This window comes from Sinocyclocheilus anshuiensis, unplaced genomic scaffold, assembly GCF_001515605.1.
Source record: "Sinocyclocheilus anshuiensis isolate Anshui unplaced genomic scaffold, SAMN03320099.WGS_v1.1 scaffold1662, whole genome shotgun sequence".
NCBI classification, from domain to species: domain Eukaryota; kingdom Metazoa; phylum Chordata; class Actinopteri; order Cypriniformes; family Cyprinidae; genus Sinocyclocheilus; species Sinocyclocheilus anshuiensis.
Window position 1 is genome coordinate 233,159 of NW_015545835.1, and position 18,921 is coordinate 252,079.

Here is an 18,921-nt window from a genome sequence, read left to right on the forward strand (position 1 = left end):
GGCCTTTAAAAACAGACATTTAAAAAGGGTTTAACTCTAACTGGTTCAGTGTTCTCTGAATTACACCTTCAGTTCTGTGAATTCTTACATTTTATCAGTTAGTATTATGCTACAAAATACACGCTACGAGAACATTGGTTTGGGATTCTTTATTTTCTTAACGTAGGCCTACTGTATGGATCTTCGCTGGTGTTTAATGTTTTAATATTGAATTCGTTGGAAAAGGAAGTTAGCCAGCGTTGTTATCCACCGCAGCACTAGGTGTCGACAGAGCAGAGCTCAAGTCTGAGTCCCGAACTCAGCTTCCGCCGCCGCTGTCCGATTCACTTCCGCGAACCGGCTCTTTTCGGACAGATCGGCTCATTGAACCGGTTCAAAAAGCCGGTTCATCGGTTCCTGGCGTCATTAAGCAATAACGTCTCTACGCATTCTAACAACTCAGTGCCATGTTGCATCAATGACAGATTCAAACAAATAATGTGCGTGCTACTTCGGCTGTGCGTCCTGCGTCATCGACCCGGAACTACAGTTCGATTCAGTTCGATTCAGTAAATCGGCTCGACCGGTCACTTCCTGAGAACCGGCTCAAATGAACGATTCGTTCAAGACCCGAACATCACTACTTCAGTGGTAGTGGTCCCGCGGTCACGGGAGTCTTGTGCTGTCAGACAGGTCACACACAGGTGGTGTGGAGGGCTGGGGGACCGAGATGAGAGGAGACCGAGCGCAGTGCATCTCTGCAGCGGCATCAGGTGCGGGGTTTGACGGGCACAGGACCTGAGAGCACAGGTACGACATCTGTTGAAGATCGCTTCATCTCACAGACGTCTCTAAGATGTCAGCTTTACATACAAACATATTAAAGACATCTTCTAACGTATTGCAGATGAGCAAACACTCTAAAAATACGTCGTCTCCGTGATGTCCAATTAACGTTACAGAAACCACAGGGTGACTTAAAGCCGGGCTGCCCAGTCCTGCTCAGCTCAGCTCAGCTCCAACCCTCATCAGGTACCACTGATTGAAGATCTTCAGGAGCACTTGACCTGGGCTCGATCTGAAGCTGGGCAGCCCTGACTTCAAATATCAACTTCACAGGGTTCCCACGCTTCTTGAAAGTACTTGAATTTCAGACATATGGAGCCTTGAATCTGGTGTTCATGAAAGAGTGGGAACCCTGACTTCATTTAAATGCTAAAAACACGGATAAACCGAGATGTCAGAACATTGAGGCTTCTAGAATCACAAAATGAATTGTGGTGAATTATTTACAATATATTAACACTCCCAATTTCTTTTAATAAAAACAAGCGGAGCCCTTTTGATTTGGACCAGTCCGCAATCATTCAGCAACCACCAAAACAACCTGGCAACACCTAGCAACCAGCATAAACCAGCATCCCAGCGTCAAAACATACCTAACCAGCATATGCTGGTTTTTTCAACAGGGTTAACACTGCTGAGCGCAGGGAAATGCCTCAGAAGAGAAGGAAACAGAAGGTGAAGTCCAGCCCGACGGAAGCCTCTGCTCCGAGTGTGGGGACGACGAGAAGCACAGACCACCAGGAGGAGAGGAGAGAAGCAGGCAGAGCGAGTCCAGCCGATCATTCACAGCCGGCTCTAGATGAAGATTCAGCCGTAAGACTGCTGCAGCAACAAAACCCATCCGAGACGGCAGGAGGACGAGAGCAGGACCACAGGAGCCTGACGCTCGTGGGATGTGTGTCACCGTCTAGAAACACAGACAGCCGTGAGTGCTTCTCCTCACCACTGAGATGAGCGTGTGTTGAACCCACAGCTTGCTTTCCAAGCCGTTGACCTCCATAGCACACGCTCCTAATCAGGCTTTCTGTGGGCTTTATAAGGCCTTAAAAGGCTAAACTCTCCCTTCCACTATGTAAGCGCTTAAATCGTAAATTCCTGAAAAAGTGAACAGAAATAAGTGAATTTATGCTTCAAAACAAGAACATCTGTCAGTGAGGAATGAGCACTTGTTTTCCCTTTGAATGAAGCCGATTGGCAGATATTTGTTCTTGATCTCTTCATTTTGATCAATTTTTCAGAAAACGACTTCTTATCTTGTTATTTTGCTTCTTAAGTAAATAGATCTTGATTTAAGAATCTTTAGACATGTGCACCGGAAAACAAGACAGAAATACTGAGGAAGAACAGCACTTTTTTTCCAGTGGGATCCAATAATTATGAATTAAAATGTAATGGAGGCCTGTTGGAAGTTGTATTTTCAAAATGTGAAGTGTTGCTAATACATTGACATTTAGAGAGCATTCCTTCAATTCATTCCTTTTCTTGAAAAAAGTCTTCGATCTAGCTGCAGAAACCCTGCTGTCAGTCATGAGCGATTCATCAGTGCCTCTGAAATTACTTTCCCATTTCTGGATAGATCTTTTTCATTTTCACTTGTTTTCGGTGAATATCTTGTTTCACTAGCAAATATATCACCTTTGGCAATAAAGTAGGTTGGAAACGTCATGTCACGTTGACTGACTTTAGGAATTCATAGGTGTTTAGTGAGGTTTAGGTTTCACGAAGTACTAAACTGAAATGTGATCTAGTTCCTAGTTTTGACTAATTCTCGTACTATTCAAGACATTTAATCAAGTAAAACTTTTAAATGGTTTTTGAGCGTGGGAATAATGTTTTTGTCCAAGACCATTTTCAAAAGCTCTGTGATCTTTTTCTTTTCAGGGTTGAAGTTATTAGCAGAGAAGCGGAAAACGAGTCCATACTTCAGTGGAAGGGATGACGGTATGAGACGGGTTTTATGGAGTGATACTGTGAACTAACCAGGCGTGATGTGACGAAAGCTGTGTTTTATAGATACTCAAAACATGCAATTTTTTTTGTGAAATTGAACAAACAGACTGCTGTGACCATGAGTTGGTCTTAAGCAGGTATAATAATTTTAATTTTCAAATTTCATCAGTTGCTTAGTTTGTATTTCTGCAGCGTCGCACTCGTACAGTGACCCAAAATCCTGCTCTGCATAAGTGTAAAAACCTGAATATGTTCTGACCATAGACTGTATAAAAACATGGACGTAGTGTCCGTGACGTCGCCCGTAGGTTTCCGAAGAGTGTTTTTGAAGCTCTAAAGTGGGCGGAGCCAGCCGTCGCCATCTTGGCAGCACAAAACCGTGCGTCACTCCCGGATAATCGAAAATGGGCAAAAGGGCGGGAGCTGGTTGCTGAAGCCACGCCCACCTAGCTCGACGGTGGTGACAGCAGCGCAATCCACCTGTCACTCAAGTGGCTACACCCTTAATTATGCAGAACTTTAAGGCTTAATATAATTTAAACGGATGAGTTATAAAAAAAATTCACCGCCCTCACAGTTGTCATGAAGGGCAAAATTAGTTATATAGACGTAAAAAATTTTTTGTACCAGGCTGTAAACGTGTTTTTTTTCTGCTGTAAAGTTGGGCATTTTAACATGGGGAGTCTATGGGACTGACTCCCTTTTGCAGCCAGCCTCTAGCAGCCAGTTGATGAATTACAGTTTAAGTCACTTCCGTGTTGGCTTCACGAGAGAGAGCGGGAGGTTGCCGCTTGGTTCTGACTGGCTGTGTTCGTAACACATCCTCCAGCGCTTTAACTCTAGGTGCGGACACACGGTTTGTTATCACAGCGTGTCTGGTTAGGTGAGCACATCTCTACCACTCGATGGCGCTGAGTTTAAAAGCTTTCCTCCTCAGCTCTGAGTCCCCCAAAGCGCAAGGCCTTCCGGAAGTGGACTCCGCCGCGCTCACCCTACAATCTGGTGCAGGAGACGCTGTTTCACGAGCCCTGGAAGCTCCTGGTGGCCACAATCTTCCTCAACCGGACCAGCGGTACGCCAGCACATCTGTAACATCTGTACTGTCACAGAAGAGTTGTGATGTGCTGGTCTTTGTTTCCTCACACGTATGAGCAGGTAAGATGGCGATCCCTGCGCTGTGGGAGTTTTTCCAGCGCTATCCGAGCGCAGAGGTGACGCGAGCGAGTGACTGGAGGCTGCTGGCTCTCCTGCTGCAGCCGCTGGGTCTCAGCACGCTCCGCGCCAAAACACTCATCCGCTTCTCCGGTGCGTGCCACTAATACAGCAGATTTCATCAAGGATGTTTTTAAAGGGATAGTTCACCCAAAAATGAATAATTTAGTTATTTACTCACCCTCTTCAGTAGAACAGTAAAGAAGATTTTTAGCTGAAAACGTGGTGATTGATATAATGGTGGGTGCCATCGCTTTGGGAGTCAAAAAATCTAGTACAGAAAACACGAACTGAATGCCTGCAGCTCCTGGCGATATATTGAGGTCTTATGAAGTAAATAACAACAGTGTGAGCTCACCTTCACGCGTATGTCATCATGCGACTGAGGCTCTGGATTACAGGTAATAATGGTGTAAATAATGTTCGGTTTCTTGCACAGACTGATTGTTTCACTTCATAAGACCTCAATATATCGTCGGTCAATATAGCCACGGTGGTTCATTTTGTGCTGCCTGTACCTGCTTTTTTGACTCTAAGTTACAGCACCCATTTACTTGCATTTTCTGAAACACCAAAAACCATACTTTCAGCTAAAAATGATCTTAACGACTGTAGTGCTTTCATGTAGTGGTAGACGATACATATCACAGTCACTATATCTATATATATCTATATTCTGAATGATTATACTGCTGATATAAAATTAGTTGAGATTGTTATTCGGTGCAGTGGACGTTTCATGATGCTGTGACATTATCTTGTTCGTCAGATGAGTATCTGAGTAAATCGTGGCGGTATCCCATCGAGCTCCATGGCATTGGCAAATACGGCAACGATTCATACCGTATCTTCTGCGTGGAGGAGTGGAGAGAGGTACAAACACTACAGGACAACACATGAGCAGCGACAGTCACATGCAGCGGGTTGATGTGTGTGTGTGTGTGTGTGTGTGTCCTGCAGGTCACTCCAGGCGACCACAAGCTCAACGACTATCACGCCTGGCTCTGGAAAAACCAGGAGCAATTAGGAATCTGATTTTAGTTGCACTCCAGGATGTTTTAATAAATCATGTCTGCAGTAGCGAATGTGAATGTGTACCAGTGAACTCATCAGAGATCAGCTGCTGTCTGTCTCCTGAAAGCATGAGATGTTCTAAATGTTTCATCATGTTTGTTCATCAGTTCTAGAAAACATGTTTAAGTTGTGTAAAAATAAATTAACTTTTTATCTTTTGTACATGCTTTGGATTTGTTTTAAAAAGGATTGAGAGCTTTTAAAGTCCGTGTGAAATGACACTGATTTGAGAAACCCTTTTGTAATATTTTCTGAGAATTTAATACATAAATGAGCAACACAGGTCAATTAAATGGGTTTTTAATGAAATCATAATGTCCTCCATGCTACCAACTCAAACGTAATTCACATTAAGGCTGGCAGAAATCATGCCCACGTCTCAACTGTCTGTCGTTGTAGGGCATATTCACATTGGACAAATAATATGACAAACAAAATAAATAGAAGCCATGATGACACATTTACGCATTTTCATCTAAAGCAGAAGGTAAAGCATGCAGACACGATGTGATCGATGCATTAAAGCCACCTGTGCTGAAACTAAAAACATCTGTCAAAGAAATGAATGGAAGGCCACATGTGTCGAATCTGCAGGTAAAGTGCACTCAGTTAAACGGTAAATCACATTCATTACTGTATTCTACCGGTTGCATATTTAAAACAGGGTCCCCACAGCCAGCGAAAACCTGGAAAAATTAGCTAGTTTTAAAATGGTGGTTTCCAGTGTATTCCTGGTCATGATATAGAATACAATCTTATAAATCATGGAAATCTCTATAACCAATATACATTTTCTAGATGTGCTCGGTAGACACTGCCGGGAGATAGATAGAGTCTGCTGAATGAGCTCACAAACTGGTCTAAATCAAAAAGACTAATATAAAAAGAAACCCTTATCTAGTGTTAATGCATTGATCAAAGAGTGTGGGAACCCTGTTGAAGTTGATTTGCCATACATATTCAAGCCACTACTTTCACACACATACACAGTCCTGGTTTGAGAGACGTCTTCTGTGACAGCGCTGCATTCATGCATTTGGGAATGTTGCCATGTGAGAGCGTTTCAAACAACATGACTTTTGGAGCGTCCTTTCGGTCACTTCCGAAATCTTTAATAAATTGTTTTATGCATTGGGACAGATTTTAAAAATAAACACAGTATCCATGTATAAATGTGCATAAATGCCAATATGTCCATGCCAGTATGTACAGTACCTCTGCCTGAATGGGTTGCATACAGTATGTCTCTTGGGGTTTGGCCAAACATGTCCATTACTAACTGTGAGTCTCATAAATACAGCAGCAGCTGAACTGTTGAAAATGAGCCAATCATCATCATCATTATCCACAGCGCTTTAAACAGCACTGCCACTCCGGCCCACAGTGCTAAACATCCCTGATTGACATGCATTTCCAGAGCCACGGCGCTCACCAGACCCAGAGCTTCATGTTTCAGTGGCATCACCCTGTTGGAGTCCATCAGCGTCCGGTTCATTAGCGTCCTTTAAGAATGCCATCCAGCACGCGGTCACCCTTCTCCGAGAGCCAGTATCCTGCCATGGCAGCCACTCCTCCGATGAAGATGGCCGTGAAGACCATGTCTCCTTTGGCGGCTAGAGTAGCGAGAGCGCAGATCACCACGCCGAAGAACATCTGCTGGAGTACGAGCACCTCATCATCCGTCATGTCATCAAACAAAGCCTTCTCTGGACCCGCTGTGAGGACACAAACTGAGGATGTTACACAGCATGTCTTTCTGGGTGAACACACAGTAGAACAGTTTCTGAGACTGTGGCGGCATCGAAATGGGCATAAATCACCCTATTTAGTAAGGAAAATCAAGAGCTTCCTTCAAGTACTCTCAGTCAAAATATAATGGACAATTTCATACTCGTTCCTCTCTTTTTCACTTCCTGACTGACACAGGAACACAGGCGTTTTAGCAGTGCTAAATGAAGAGCACAGAATGTGCATCAGGTGTGTAACTGATGCTTTACCCGTGTATGATGACATTCCTGTACTGGCAGAGTCACACGCTGATGACAGATGGGGCTTTGTCATGCAAACCTTTTGAACTGGCTACATGAGTAGTTTTAGTACACTAAATGAGTACCAACTAACCTACATAGTCAACATTCACACTGATGATCAATGGGTCAATGATGGCATGCTTAAAAAATGCAGTTGACTTCACTTTTTGAATTTAAATTCATTTGTGTGATGCATACAGGCAAAATGTCAAGGTGATACAAATGTCCTGACATCATACAAAATGATCAAAGATCATATCAGAATGTGGTTTGCCATAATCACTTCACTCTTTCTTCAAACTGCTTGACATTTGTAATATATAAAAACGTTTGCCAAATCAAAGTCACGTGATTCACCCTACATGCAAAGAAAAACCCATGTGACCGTTTGTCAAGGTCAGTCATTTGATTTGAATACAAGCCAATGTTAATTCAGTTCAACCTTAATGACATTTATGAATTGTAATGTTAGTTCACCCAAAACATTGTCATAATTTACTCACCCTTAAGTCATTCCAAACTATAAAATAAGATACTTTTAGAAATGTCATTTTTGTCCATACAGTGGAAGTTAATGGGTGTCAGTGTTCATTATTTAAAATATCTTCTTTTATTTTCCTGAAAAGAAAGTCATCCAGGTTTGATCCAGCTATTTCAACTATTGAAGAACAAGGAATTCGATGCCTGGGAAAGTACTATGACTACCCTCTTGAAGGATAGCACCAATCTTAAGGATACCATAGCTCAACTGACCATTTGGCTCAAGGAAACTGACAACAGCCAGCTGCTTGGGAGGTTTAAGGTACAATTCTTCCAGTATGGCGTCATAACCAGGAAACATTGGCCATTCCTGCTATACGACTTCCCCTTGACTCAGGTGGAAGCGATGGATAGCTGGGTGTTCAGTCAATCTGTACAGCAAGACCTCCAAAGAATTCAAAGCCACCAAGGCCAGGGCAGTCAGCACACTGCTACTGTCTAAGGATGAGAAAGTACAACATGACAACCAACCTGTCAAGTGTGGCAGAAAGCGGAAGCCACGGGAGGCAGTGAGGGAAACGGAATCGTACTGGAAACATCAGGAAATCATCAGCATGGTCTGCCAAGGACGACTGGGAAACTGAAAAACCAAGAGTTGGAGTAAGGCTGATGCCAAAGGTAAGAGGACACTTGTGGTGCAGAGGGCTGCAGAAGAAGGCCGGCTTCTAAGAGCAGTTTGGTTCGCCTATCAAGGCCAGTGGATGCAGTGGGATCAGGTACTCGAGCGTTCGCTGTCCTGGAAGGAACTCTGAAGTACTGCCCAGGGCAAATTGACCTTCCACTTGTGTGCTGTAGCTTACCTATTACCAACTCCAAACAACCTAAATATCTGGAGCAAAGACAAGGATCCATCCTGCAAGCAGTGTGGAGCAGCCCTGTGCACCCTGAACCGCATTTTAACAGGAAGTCCCAAGGCACTGGGGGAAGGCCACTACAGATGGAGACATGACAAGGTTGCTGAAATCGCCAAGTGGACAGACTTCTAGAGGGTCAAAGCAAATCAATATCAGGCACCACGGCCCAGAGGAGTCAGTTTCCTAAGGCAAGGACACAAGGTTCCCAAGTTAAGAAGAAGTGACAGTACCCCACCCTCTATTTTGTATCAAGCTTCTGACGGGGAGATGCAAGTTGACCCCAAAAAGAAGCTTGTCTTCCCAGAAGAAGTGGCCGTGACCACACTTCGACCAGACATGGTTCTTCTGTCCAGGAGCACAAAAACCATCTTGGTAGTTGAGCTCCCTGCGCCCCAGGAGGACAGGCTAGCCATCAGCTGAAGAAGGCTAAGTATCATGATCTGATTGACGAGGCTTCTACTAAAGGATGGCATGCAGCCTTGTTCCCTATTGAAGCTGGTTCCCGCGGCTTCCCAGCTACATCTGTGCGCTACTTCTTACAGTAGCTTGGGGTGGAAGCTAAACGACTGAGGAAGGCCACCGGGAGATAGCAGCGGCAGCAGAGACTATCTCAAGGTGGTTGTGGTTAATGAGCGATCACAGTTGGACCCCTTCTGCAGGTGAAGTCTGATCTGGTATATATATATATATATATATATATATATATATTTATCTCACCTTGAAATGACACGAGAGTAAATGATGACAGACTGATCATTTTTAACTACTGATTTAATATTACTATCCATCAGAACATTGTGTTGGTGCTGATGGAAATGCAATGATTTGTGACATTGAAAATAGTTAATCAAACTAGTTCATGCTTTGTTCAGCTCATTTTGTCATACTCTTAGTTTGAAGCGTTGGGCTTGAGCATGTGTTTACTCACTCGGTGGCAGATTCTCCACACAAATGCGGTCCCGTCGAATGAATCCCTCCGCACACTCGCAGCGGAACGAGCCCTCCTCATTTATACAAGCTTCATTGAGTCCAGGACAGGCGATTGCTCTCTCTGCACACTCATCGATGTCTGAGAAAGACAGAGAGATACATTTGATGCTTGTGATTCGGATGGCTAAAATAAGGTTCATAGAAGCTGTCCAGAAATGGTCCATAAACACACACTTACCTAGACACTTTGCTCCAGTGAGTCTGAAACCACGAGCACATTTCTTACAGCGAGCAGGTCCGCTTCCCATGCAGCCCACACACGCCTGATCACAACCTACACACAGCTTTATGAGTGCACACTCAAACACATAGCATGCATTCGTGAGCATTAGCGTGAGACTGACCTCTGCATTCATAAGAGCTATCTGTGTTGAAGCAGTATGTGTTGGATGGACAACGAGCTAATTCAGTGCCGCATTCATCCACATCTGCAGTAAACACACACACAGAGATAAAGAGCTTTAGTACACTGCTGATGGAAGGCAGCATACATGTCTTGCTGCAGTTGAGAATAATTATAATCTAGCAAATGGTGTCATTATTTGCTCACCATAATGCTGTTTGAAATCATGAATTTCTTCTGTGGGACACAAAAAACAAAAAAAACAACGACAGTTCATAGTGACCACGTCTGATCAGCTCCCAACAGTACATTTACAGTTCACAGCATTTACTGTGAGTCGCACTGAAAACACCGGATCATGAGCTGCTCAGGTGTAAATGAACCCAGTGCCGCTCTTCACACTGAGACACACAGCGCATTTGCGATTTGGTAATCGCACTAAGCCATGTTATGATTTCAGTTTTATTCTGATTAGGTCTGCCTCCCTAATAGTTGACTAAACATTAGTCAATGAGAAGCGGCTTAGTCGGCCAAAATTTTATTAGTCACTTAATCGCACAAAAAAAAACTGTCTGTGTCCGTGACGGACAGATCGTTAATGGCTGGTCCTTGAGGTAATTACAGTATATCAGACAGGAAATGCAAACGTTCAGATATCATTGAGCTGCCTCAAATTCAGTGGGTTTAGAAAATAATAAGCCCCCTTTAAAATAATCACATTGTGTTGCTTTGCAGCCTGAAATGAAGACGGACACAGTTTTTGTTTTATCCAGCTGTATTTACTCAGTGCAACTTAAAATGTCCAAGTGAAAGATAAAACACCAACATGTAAGAAAAAAAAAAAAACTGAATCACTGAGTTGGAAAAAGATCACCCCTCAGGTGTAGCTCATCACCTTCTCAGTGGCACACAAAGCCATTAAATAATTCAGTTTTAGTCTCATCTGCCTCAGATTCTTCAAGGTGTGTTTTGGCAAAGCTCAGTCTGACTGCGTGTGGCCTTTCTTGAGGAGTGGCTTTTTTCTTGCATCCCTCCCACACAAGCCACATTGGTGGAGGATTAGTGATATTATTGTCACATGCACACAATGACTACTCTTTGTCATAAACTCCTGCAGTTGCTGTAGCTCTTGGTCGCGTCTCTGATCAGTTTCCTCCTGCTCGTTCTTGGAGTGACGATCTGATCCAGGGAGGGTCTGTGTTGGACCAAATACCTTCCACTTCTTCATAATAGACTTCACTGTTCCTCTAGGCATTGATAAAGCCTTTGAAATGTTTCTGTCTCCATCTCCTGACTTGTGTCTGTCCACAACTTTATCCCAGAGATCTTTTGACAGTGTCTTACCAAGTCAAATGGCTTTGTGTGCCATTGAGAAAGTGATGAGCTACACCTGATTGAGTTTACAAGCCATTTTTAGGAGAGGGGTGATCTTTTTTCCAACTCAGTGATTCTGTTTTTGTTTTTTTTTTCTTCTGACATGTTGGTGTTTTATCTTTCACTTGGACGTTTTAAGTTGCACTGAGTAAATACAGCTGGATTAAACAAAAATTCAAATGGTATGTTAACTAGATAAATGTGCGCTATTAGGCACATATCCAATTGTTTGTGCTAATAACAGTGGAAATAACTTAAAATACACCGTAATTTTTGCTTATGCAGATAAGAATAATACATCATACGAAACTGTAAAGGTTCTACTTTTATTTGCATGCACTCACAATATCAACAAAACGTTGTGCTTTTGTAAAATAAAGAAAACAAACAGACTGCGCTTTCTGCCGTCTCGGTCTCTGTGAACTGGAACACGTCACAAAAATTAGCATCCACTGCACTTGCGGAGACGGCGAGTCAGCAACGTTAACTTCATATTTCCAGCCGACTCTGACTCAGAAATCACTAGTTTATTAACAAATAATGAAATATTTTTAAGTAATTAAATTAAAATAAACATGTGTCAACTAATGGCTTAAATGAATGAAAAATCTTTAGTCGGGGCAGCCCTATAATTCTGATCAATCATGCAGTCCTTCATAATAGTTCTATGTGAAGCCTGACAGCCTCTGGTCACTGTGTGCTTGTGTCGTAAATCTCCATTTGTGTTCCACACAGAAGCTTGTATGGGTTTGGAACAACATAAATGTGAATCATTAACTAAAGATGTTTCAACGATTGCTCTAAATCAGTTTGAGTAGGAAAAACCCAGGAGACGCCAGGTTTTACAAATATGACTTTTGTTCAAACCACTTTCCAAATGAGTTTGTATTTCTGTAGAAGTGCTTTTGAACTCACCTACACACTTATTGCTGTGAAGGATCCATCCAGGCTTACAGTCCAGACACTTGTTGTCCTGTGGACCTGTGCACTTTTTACAGGAATGATGGCAAGCTGCATAAAACAGACAGACATTTGAACAGTCAATATCCTCATATGAGAATGATGTTCACTGAGCAGGTCAACTGTGGTTCAGCGCTTGATAACATTTACGACATTCATTTCTTTCTTCGAATCCATTTCATCGCTGCAGCAGATTTTTAGCACTGATTCTTCTGCAACAACTCTCTTTCTATGCATTTGTTTATTTGCGCAATGCTTCTTTAAACTTGCATTTCAGTTGAATATGAGTCTCGTTCTAGTCAAAGTGGAATAAAGTTATGGAATAAAATATGCAACATATGTTATATACACATCACACATTCACACTAGTGATGAGATGTTTCTGCATCGTGTTTCCCGTAGGCTCCTGAGAATGGTTACCTGAGCAGGGTGGCTGTGTGTGGTTGGAGCTCTTTTCTCTGTAGTATCCGTGGGCACAGTCCTGACACAGGACCCCAGAGTATCCCGGGTCACAAACACAGTCTCCGTCTCCCAGACGTGTGCCTTCACCCTCACAGCGGCCCAGACCTCCACACACTCCTCCAGGACCTGACGGACACTCTGCGCACACACAGACATAAGCACAGAAACAGCTTCTCTGCTGATATCTGTGTGTGAAATCCATACAGGCACATGCAAGGATGAACTGGAACCCAGCTTTTAAAGGATAGTTCACCCAAAAATGAAAATTTAATTTAATTTCATCCAACAGCCACTGAACTGAGAAAACAGTTCGACTCGGACTGAAGACAGATGAGCTGCTGATATGCTCATGCGTGAACCAAACACATTTGAATGAACGTTTTTATGGTTTCTCATGGTTTATGTAAAAAGGTGAGTTGATTAAGACAAGTTTATTCACTTTATATGCTTTAGACATGTAAAACATGCATGTGTCACATCATTACTGGGTGCTTTAATAATATAATTGCGTATCCGTGATATCATTGTGTGATAATGTAAACTAACTAGTGAAATGAACCAGTTCATTTGAAACAAACTATCAGAAAGAACCAGTTCGTATAAAAGAATCAGATTTCCCAGTTGTTTGAGGCTCTGGATTACAGGTAATAATGTTGAAAATAATGTTCTGTTTCTTCATAAGACCTCAATATATCATCAGGAGTTAATTTTGTGTTGCCTGATGTGCTTTTTTAGACTCTCAAAATGCCAGTACCCACTGTCTTGTATTTTATGAATCACCAAGGACCACAGTTTCAGCTAAAAATCCTCATTACTGTTCTACTAAAGAAAAAATAGTCACCTACATCTTGGATGGCCTGAGGGCTAATAAATTAAGAGCTAATTTTCATCCCTACAAGAGTCAACATAACCAATCCATTGCTTCTGTAGAAAATATGGAAGAGCTGATCAGCCAATTTGGTGTATCTGAGCAAATATGACATTATTTGAGTAGTTGTAAGGCAGAGATACTCAAATTACCTAGCTTGGGGGCCAATATTACAAAACGATGTTTGACCAGAGATCGGTGAATAAAATTACATGGTAATAGTAATAAATATGATTTTCTTTTGGTTTTAGAATGTGCAAAATCTCAAATCTCAGCTACGACTTCACAACCAAATCTGACTGTCCTGTCCACTTTGACAAGCTTCAACCAACATTATCCATTACTAGATCAGTAATGTGTCAAACACATTAGCTAAACGCTGCTCCACATTAGGCTTCGTGTCGTACAGCTGTGTGTGCATGTGTGTGTGTGTGTGTGTGTGAGTGTGTGTGTGGGGGTGTGAGTGTGAGTGTGTGTGTTTTCATTTTTGGGTGAACTATCCCTACAAGAGTCAACATAACCAATCCATTGCTTCTGTAGAAAATATGGAAGAGCTGATCAGCCAATTTGGTGTATCTGAGCAAATATGACATTATTTGAGTAGTTGTAAGGCAGAGATACTCAAATTACCTAGCTTGGGGGCCAATATTACAAAACGATGTTTGACCAGAGATCGGTGAATAAAATTACATGGTAATAGTAATAAATATGATTTTCTTTTGGTTTTAGAATGTGCAAAATCTCAAATCTCAGCTACGACTTCACAACCAAATCTGACTGTCCTGTCCACTTTGACAAGCTTCAACCAACATTATCCATTACTAGATCAGTAATGTGTCAAACACATTAGCTAAACGCTGCTCCACATTAGGCTTCGTGTCGTACAGCTGTGTGTGCATGTGTGTGTGTGTGTGTGTGTGAGTGTGTGTGTGAGTGAGTGCAGTTCCCTTGAGATAATAGAAACCGCCGCGCCTGTATCGACTTCCATCTCAATTGGCAATCCCTCAATTTTTGGTTGCACCTTTATTACAGATGACATTGAATCATTTTCGCTTTTCATGATGTTCACTCCTGGAGGATTGTGCAGTGTCGCTGTCATTTTGTGTAGTGCCAGTTCGGCATCTGTGTCCGAATTTGTTTCTTCATCACTCTTTTCCATATTAGCATCCACTCTGTGAATTGGTCTTTTGTTCCTCTGTCCCTTTCTTCTTACACCTTTTCCTTTTTCCGTAGTTCTAGGTATTTTCTCCTCTGTCTTTTTACTTTTACACATCCGTGCAACGTGACCTTTCTTTCCACAATTGTGACACAGTTGATCTTTGTAAAAACAATCATTCTGGATATGGTTGGTTTTTCCACATCTGAAACATTTCTCTTTGGCCAATTCCGATGACAACGACATGGCATTTACTTTCAATGAATTGCTCAGATGCTGTGATTTTCTAGATACAGCCTCCATTGACATTGCTATATCCACAGCTTTTTGATATGTGAGCGTCGATTCGGTCAATAGCTTCCTCTGTATTGACTCGCTAGAGGTATTATAACATCAACTCAAATACATTACAGCTAGCATGTTTTATCACGATTAACATGTTGCTAACATGCATTTAGAATTATTAGCATGGTGTTAGCATGTTGCTTGCATGATTAGCGTGTTGCTAACATGTATTTAGAATGATTAGCATGTTGTTAACGTGTTGCTAGCATGATTAACATGTTGCTAACATGATTTAGCATGTTGTCCTAGGATAGTCATTATGCTTTGCTGATGATAGACAGCTTAAACACTCTATAAGTCTTACTGTACAAAAGTTTTGACCCCCTCGATGAAAGTCTATGGGACTTTTCATAGTTTTGATTGTCTGTTTACTGAAAATCATAAGTCCAATGAGTTAGAAAAGATATAGCAGGGGTGGTGAACTCCGGTCCTGGAGAGCCGCAGCCCTGCAGAGTTCAGCTCCAACCCTAATTAAAACTCACCTGCCTAGTAACCGTTCAGACCTTGATTATCTTGTGCGGCTCTCCAGGACCGACGTTCACCACCCCTGGAATAGACTTTTAATGGAGGGAAAGAAATCGGCTCAGATTTCACTAAAAATATCTTCATTTGTGTTCCAGAGATGAATGAAAGTCGTATGGGTTTGGAACAAGTAAAAGAGGGAGAGTAAATGATCACAGATTATTCATATTTGGGTGAACTATCCCTTTAAGAAACATCAGTGCTCTTCTAAATGTGACACACTGACACAATGAAGAAACACAAAAACAACAAACTCACCTGAACTTACATTATAATATTAAAATATATTCTGCCTGTAGCTTCCTAGTAACCGTTCAGACCTTGATTAGCTTGTTCAGGTGTGTTTGATTAGGGTTGAAGCAAACCTCTGCAGGGCCGCGGCTCTCCAGGACCGACGTTCGCCACCCCTGAGATATAGCAACCCAAGTCAGACTAGTCTGAACGTCTGACCCGAGTTTGATGGTTGTAGCTTGAAAAATCTCGTCGGAGATACAGTCCAAATTTAGTCTCAGAAGAAGAAGCTTAAATAGCACTTTCGCAAGCCAACCTAATGACTGACAAAAGAAGAAGACAGGCACCTGTGAAACCACCATGTCTCCACCTGGTCCTCTATCTGCTCCAGCAGCCTGTTGCAGTCAAAGTCAGGCTTGTCACATGCGGCCTCTACGATCTCTAACAGACGCGTTTCACTGCAAACACACACACACACACACACACACACACACACACACACAGCCTGTGAAACAAAGATCATACACCAGGATGACAGTCCTCTGCTCTGAAATAACACTGCGAGTTGGATCAGTGAAGATGTTTACAAGGGTGGCCCTTATTGTTGGACTTTTGAAATCTTCTGCTCTCACCGGTCCAGCCAACTGCCCTTCATGAGAAATGGAAACAAACCAAATTTCCCTGAGATTGGACTAAGTTTGGGGTGTGCTTAACAAAACTGAAATTGTTCCAATGACCATAACAACACGTAACTTATAATTATACAAGACCATTACTAAACTGTGAAAACGAGAGCACAGAACAGTGTTGTTAGACCGGCATGTAGCACCGTTGCTCTTCAGCCGTCCCGAGTTCGAGTCCCGGCTCGCAGACCTTTACTATACTGGTGAGGAAAGTGAACTTGGAACAAAACTGAGATCTGATCTAGATATTTATGATGATCCGACAAGTCCCTCAACCACAGTACTCTTGCGGGATCTGGAAACAGATTTCGGTGCTCTCTGACAATCTGCATAATGAGCTGCATTTGTTCTTCAGTCTTCAGGAGTCCGTTGTACTCTTGGATAAGCACAACACCTCTTTCTTGCAGTTGCATTGTTTGCAAGGGTACCAGGATCCTCATTTAGGAAATCCTGACGGAGATGAAGAATAACGAAGAAGTTCATTGTCGTGACATGTTACCAAGTGTGGTGTCCCATACTCAGAATTTGTGCTCTGCATTTAACCCATCCAAGTCCACACACACACAGAGCAGTGAGTAGTGAACACACACACACACACACACACACACACACACCCGGAGCAGTGGCAGAAACAAAGGGGCAGTTGTGGCCTAATGGTTAGAGAGTCATCTGATATCGAAACAGTCAAAAGTTTATCAGTGAACAAAACCTTTGCTAATATCACCAATCACATCTTGAAGTACCTGTTGATTTAAAAATTACATTTTTTGAGCATACCCTAAATGACAAATAATCTGGATGGTATTTTGCATACACTACCCACTTCTAGTGGAGAAAGAAATGAGGGGGTGAGAGGTTAACATGTCCAATTAAAAAAAGTATCCCCCAATAAGGGCCACCCTAATGTTTACCTGCGTACATACACTACCCACTTCTAGTGGAGAAAGAAATGAGGGGGTGAGAGGTTAACATGTCCAATTAAAAAAAGTATACCCCAATAAGGGCCACCCTAATGTTTACCTGCGTACATAATTCGCCAGCTTCTCCTCTTCCCAAGTTGTGTTCCCTCCTCCAAAGTTCTTATTGGCTGTTCGCTCCAAACCCTAATGAAAGAAGCACCATCAACGGAACTGAACTGAACAACGTTCCTGTCAACATATAAGACCTTCACACTGGGTTTAGAGAATGATGCATAGATTATTATACTGGTGCTCAAGCAGGCCGGCCAAACATTCACAATATATCTGCAAAGATTTCACTGGTGAAACTGAACAAGACTGTGATTTTGATGATTACAATAGTTTCACAATTATTCTGTCTTAGGAACCGCAAATGTGATGGTTTTCTGTTATTTGTAAGACTTTTATATTAAAATGTTATATTAAAATATTTTTTGGATATTGTTGTTTATTTCTATGTTTTGTTATGCTCAGAGGCGGACAGTAACTAAGTACATTTACTCGAGTATTGTACTTAAGTACACTTTTTGAGTATCTGTACTTTACTCGAGTATTATTTTTTCTGGGAACTTATAACTTTAACACCTGGCAAAACCTAGCTGTAAAACCTAGCTCCACACTCTGTTTTGATCTTGTAGTAGTCTCTAGCCCTTACGCTCAACACAAGTTTGCCAAAATGTTGCAGATGCTCAGACTAACTGCCCAGAATGCAGACCAAAGAGGACTGGCCAGGCGTTGTGAGGAACACCCCCTACCCAGGGTTGACGACCACCTACTGAGCCGAAAGCAACTGGACACAGAGGGAAGAGTACCACAGACTCATGACTCAAGCGAGAGTTATGGCTACAAAGAGCTCACCAAGATCATCATCTGCCTGGCCCACAACCTTATGGATCTGAAACAGGAGGTAAATGATCCCAAGCAACAGATCACGGCGGTATCCCACAAGGACCCCAGCAGAATGGAGTTACAGGAGGAAATCAACAGACTTCAAAAGGCTCTGACAGCTGCTGAACAGCGAAAGCACCTGGAAAAGGTAGCCAGAAAGGACCTGGAAAGGAAACTTTCCCACACAAAATTACTATTAAAGCAGCAAATTCTGAGCTCTTAGACAAAGTTGCCAGAACTGAGACTCTGATCCAGCAGCTGAACAACACTCAAGACAAACTTATTAAATTTGAGATTTAATGAAATCAATTTTTTTTTATTTACTTTCCCTTTTAATTTCCAACAGCTATTAGGACCCCTTTTGTTTGTTTTGTTTTACTTTTACCTTTATTTTTAGCAACATCATATGACCCCTTTAACATACGCATGCTTTCACTTGTTATCTTGACATATGAAGTCAGGGGTCTACCATTTTCAACCAATGAATTTCCATGCTGTTTACAATAGTTTATGATTACTGGAAAAGGATTTTTAAAAGCCATTCTACAGAGAAATTTCTTGCTGAGAAAAGTAGATATTCTAGAAAAGTATATATTTCCTATATCAAAAAGCATGTTTTTTATTTATTCATTTCAGATTTTATTAATTTCCGTGA

At 42.1% G+C, this 18,921-nt stretch overlaps 2 protein-coding genes across 2 annotated transcripts; one reads left to right on the forward strand and one right to left on the reverse strand.

Moving 5' to 3' along the window:
- Positions 1-596: 596 nt before the first annotated feature.
- On the forward strand, positions 597-5,226 carry mbd4 (methyl-CpG binding domain protein 4). Its single transcript, XM_016499456.1, has 7 exons — positions 597-789; positions 1,449-1,750; positions 2,707-2,766; positions 3,713-3,847; positions 3,931-4,080; positions 4,757-4,860; positions 4,948-5,226. Exons 2-7 carry the CDS (start codon positions 1,474-1,476, stop codon positions 5,020-5,022), a joined length of 801 nt encoding a protein of 266 aa, XP_016354942.1. The 5' UTR covers positions 597-789; positions 1,449-1,473; the 3' UTR covers positions 5,023-5,226.
- Positions 5,227-5,372: 146 nt separating this feature from the next.
- On the reverse strand, positions 5,373-12,816 carry creld1b (cysteine-rich with EGF-like domains 1b). Its single transcript, XM_016499419.1, has 7 exons — positions 12,573-12,816; positions 12,108-12,203; positions 10,026-10,055; positions 9,820-9,903; positions 9,654-9,749; positions 9,414-9,554; positions 5,373-6,776 (listed from the first exon to the last, which is right to left on the reverse strand). Exons 1-7 carry the CDS (start codon positions 12,814-12,816, stop codon positions 6,556-6,558), a joined length of 912 nt encoding a protein of 303 aa, XP_016354905.1. The 3' UTR covers positions 5,373-6,555.
- Between the last annotated feature and the right edge of the window lie 6,105 nt (positions 12,817-18,921).

Excerpts from the sequence above, each read along its gene's own strand:
- mbd4 (XM_016499456.1), top strand. The coding sequence starts at position 1,474 with ATGCCTCAGAAGAGAAGGAAACAGAAGGTGAAGTCCAGCCCGACGGAA. Across the intron at positions 2,767-3,712 it reads CTTCAGTGGAAGGGATGACG|CTCTGAGTCCCCCAAAGCGC; the intron begins GTATGAGACGGG and ends TTTCCTCCTCAG. Across the intron at positions 4,861-4,947 it reads GCGTGGAGGAGTGGAGAGAG|GTCACTCCAGGCGACCACAA; the intron begins GTACAAACACTA and ends TGTGTCCTGCAG.
- creld1b (XM_016499419.1), bottom strand. The coding sequence starts at position 12,816 with ATGGATTTCACACACAGATATCAGCAGAGAAGCTGTTTCTGTGCTTAT. Across the intron at positions 12,204-12,572 it reads CACACAGCCACCCTGCTCAG|CTTGCCATCATTCCTGTAAA; the intron begins GTAACCATTCTC and ends TGTTTTATGCAG. Across the intron at positions 9,750-9,819 it reads TAGCTCTTATGAATGCAGAG|GTTGTGATCAGGCGTGTGTG; the intron begins GTCAGTCTCACG and ends AGCTGTGTGTAG.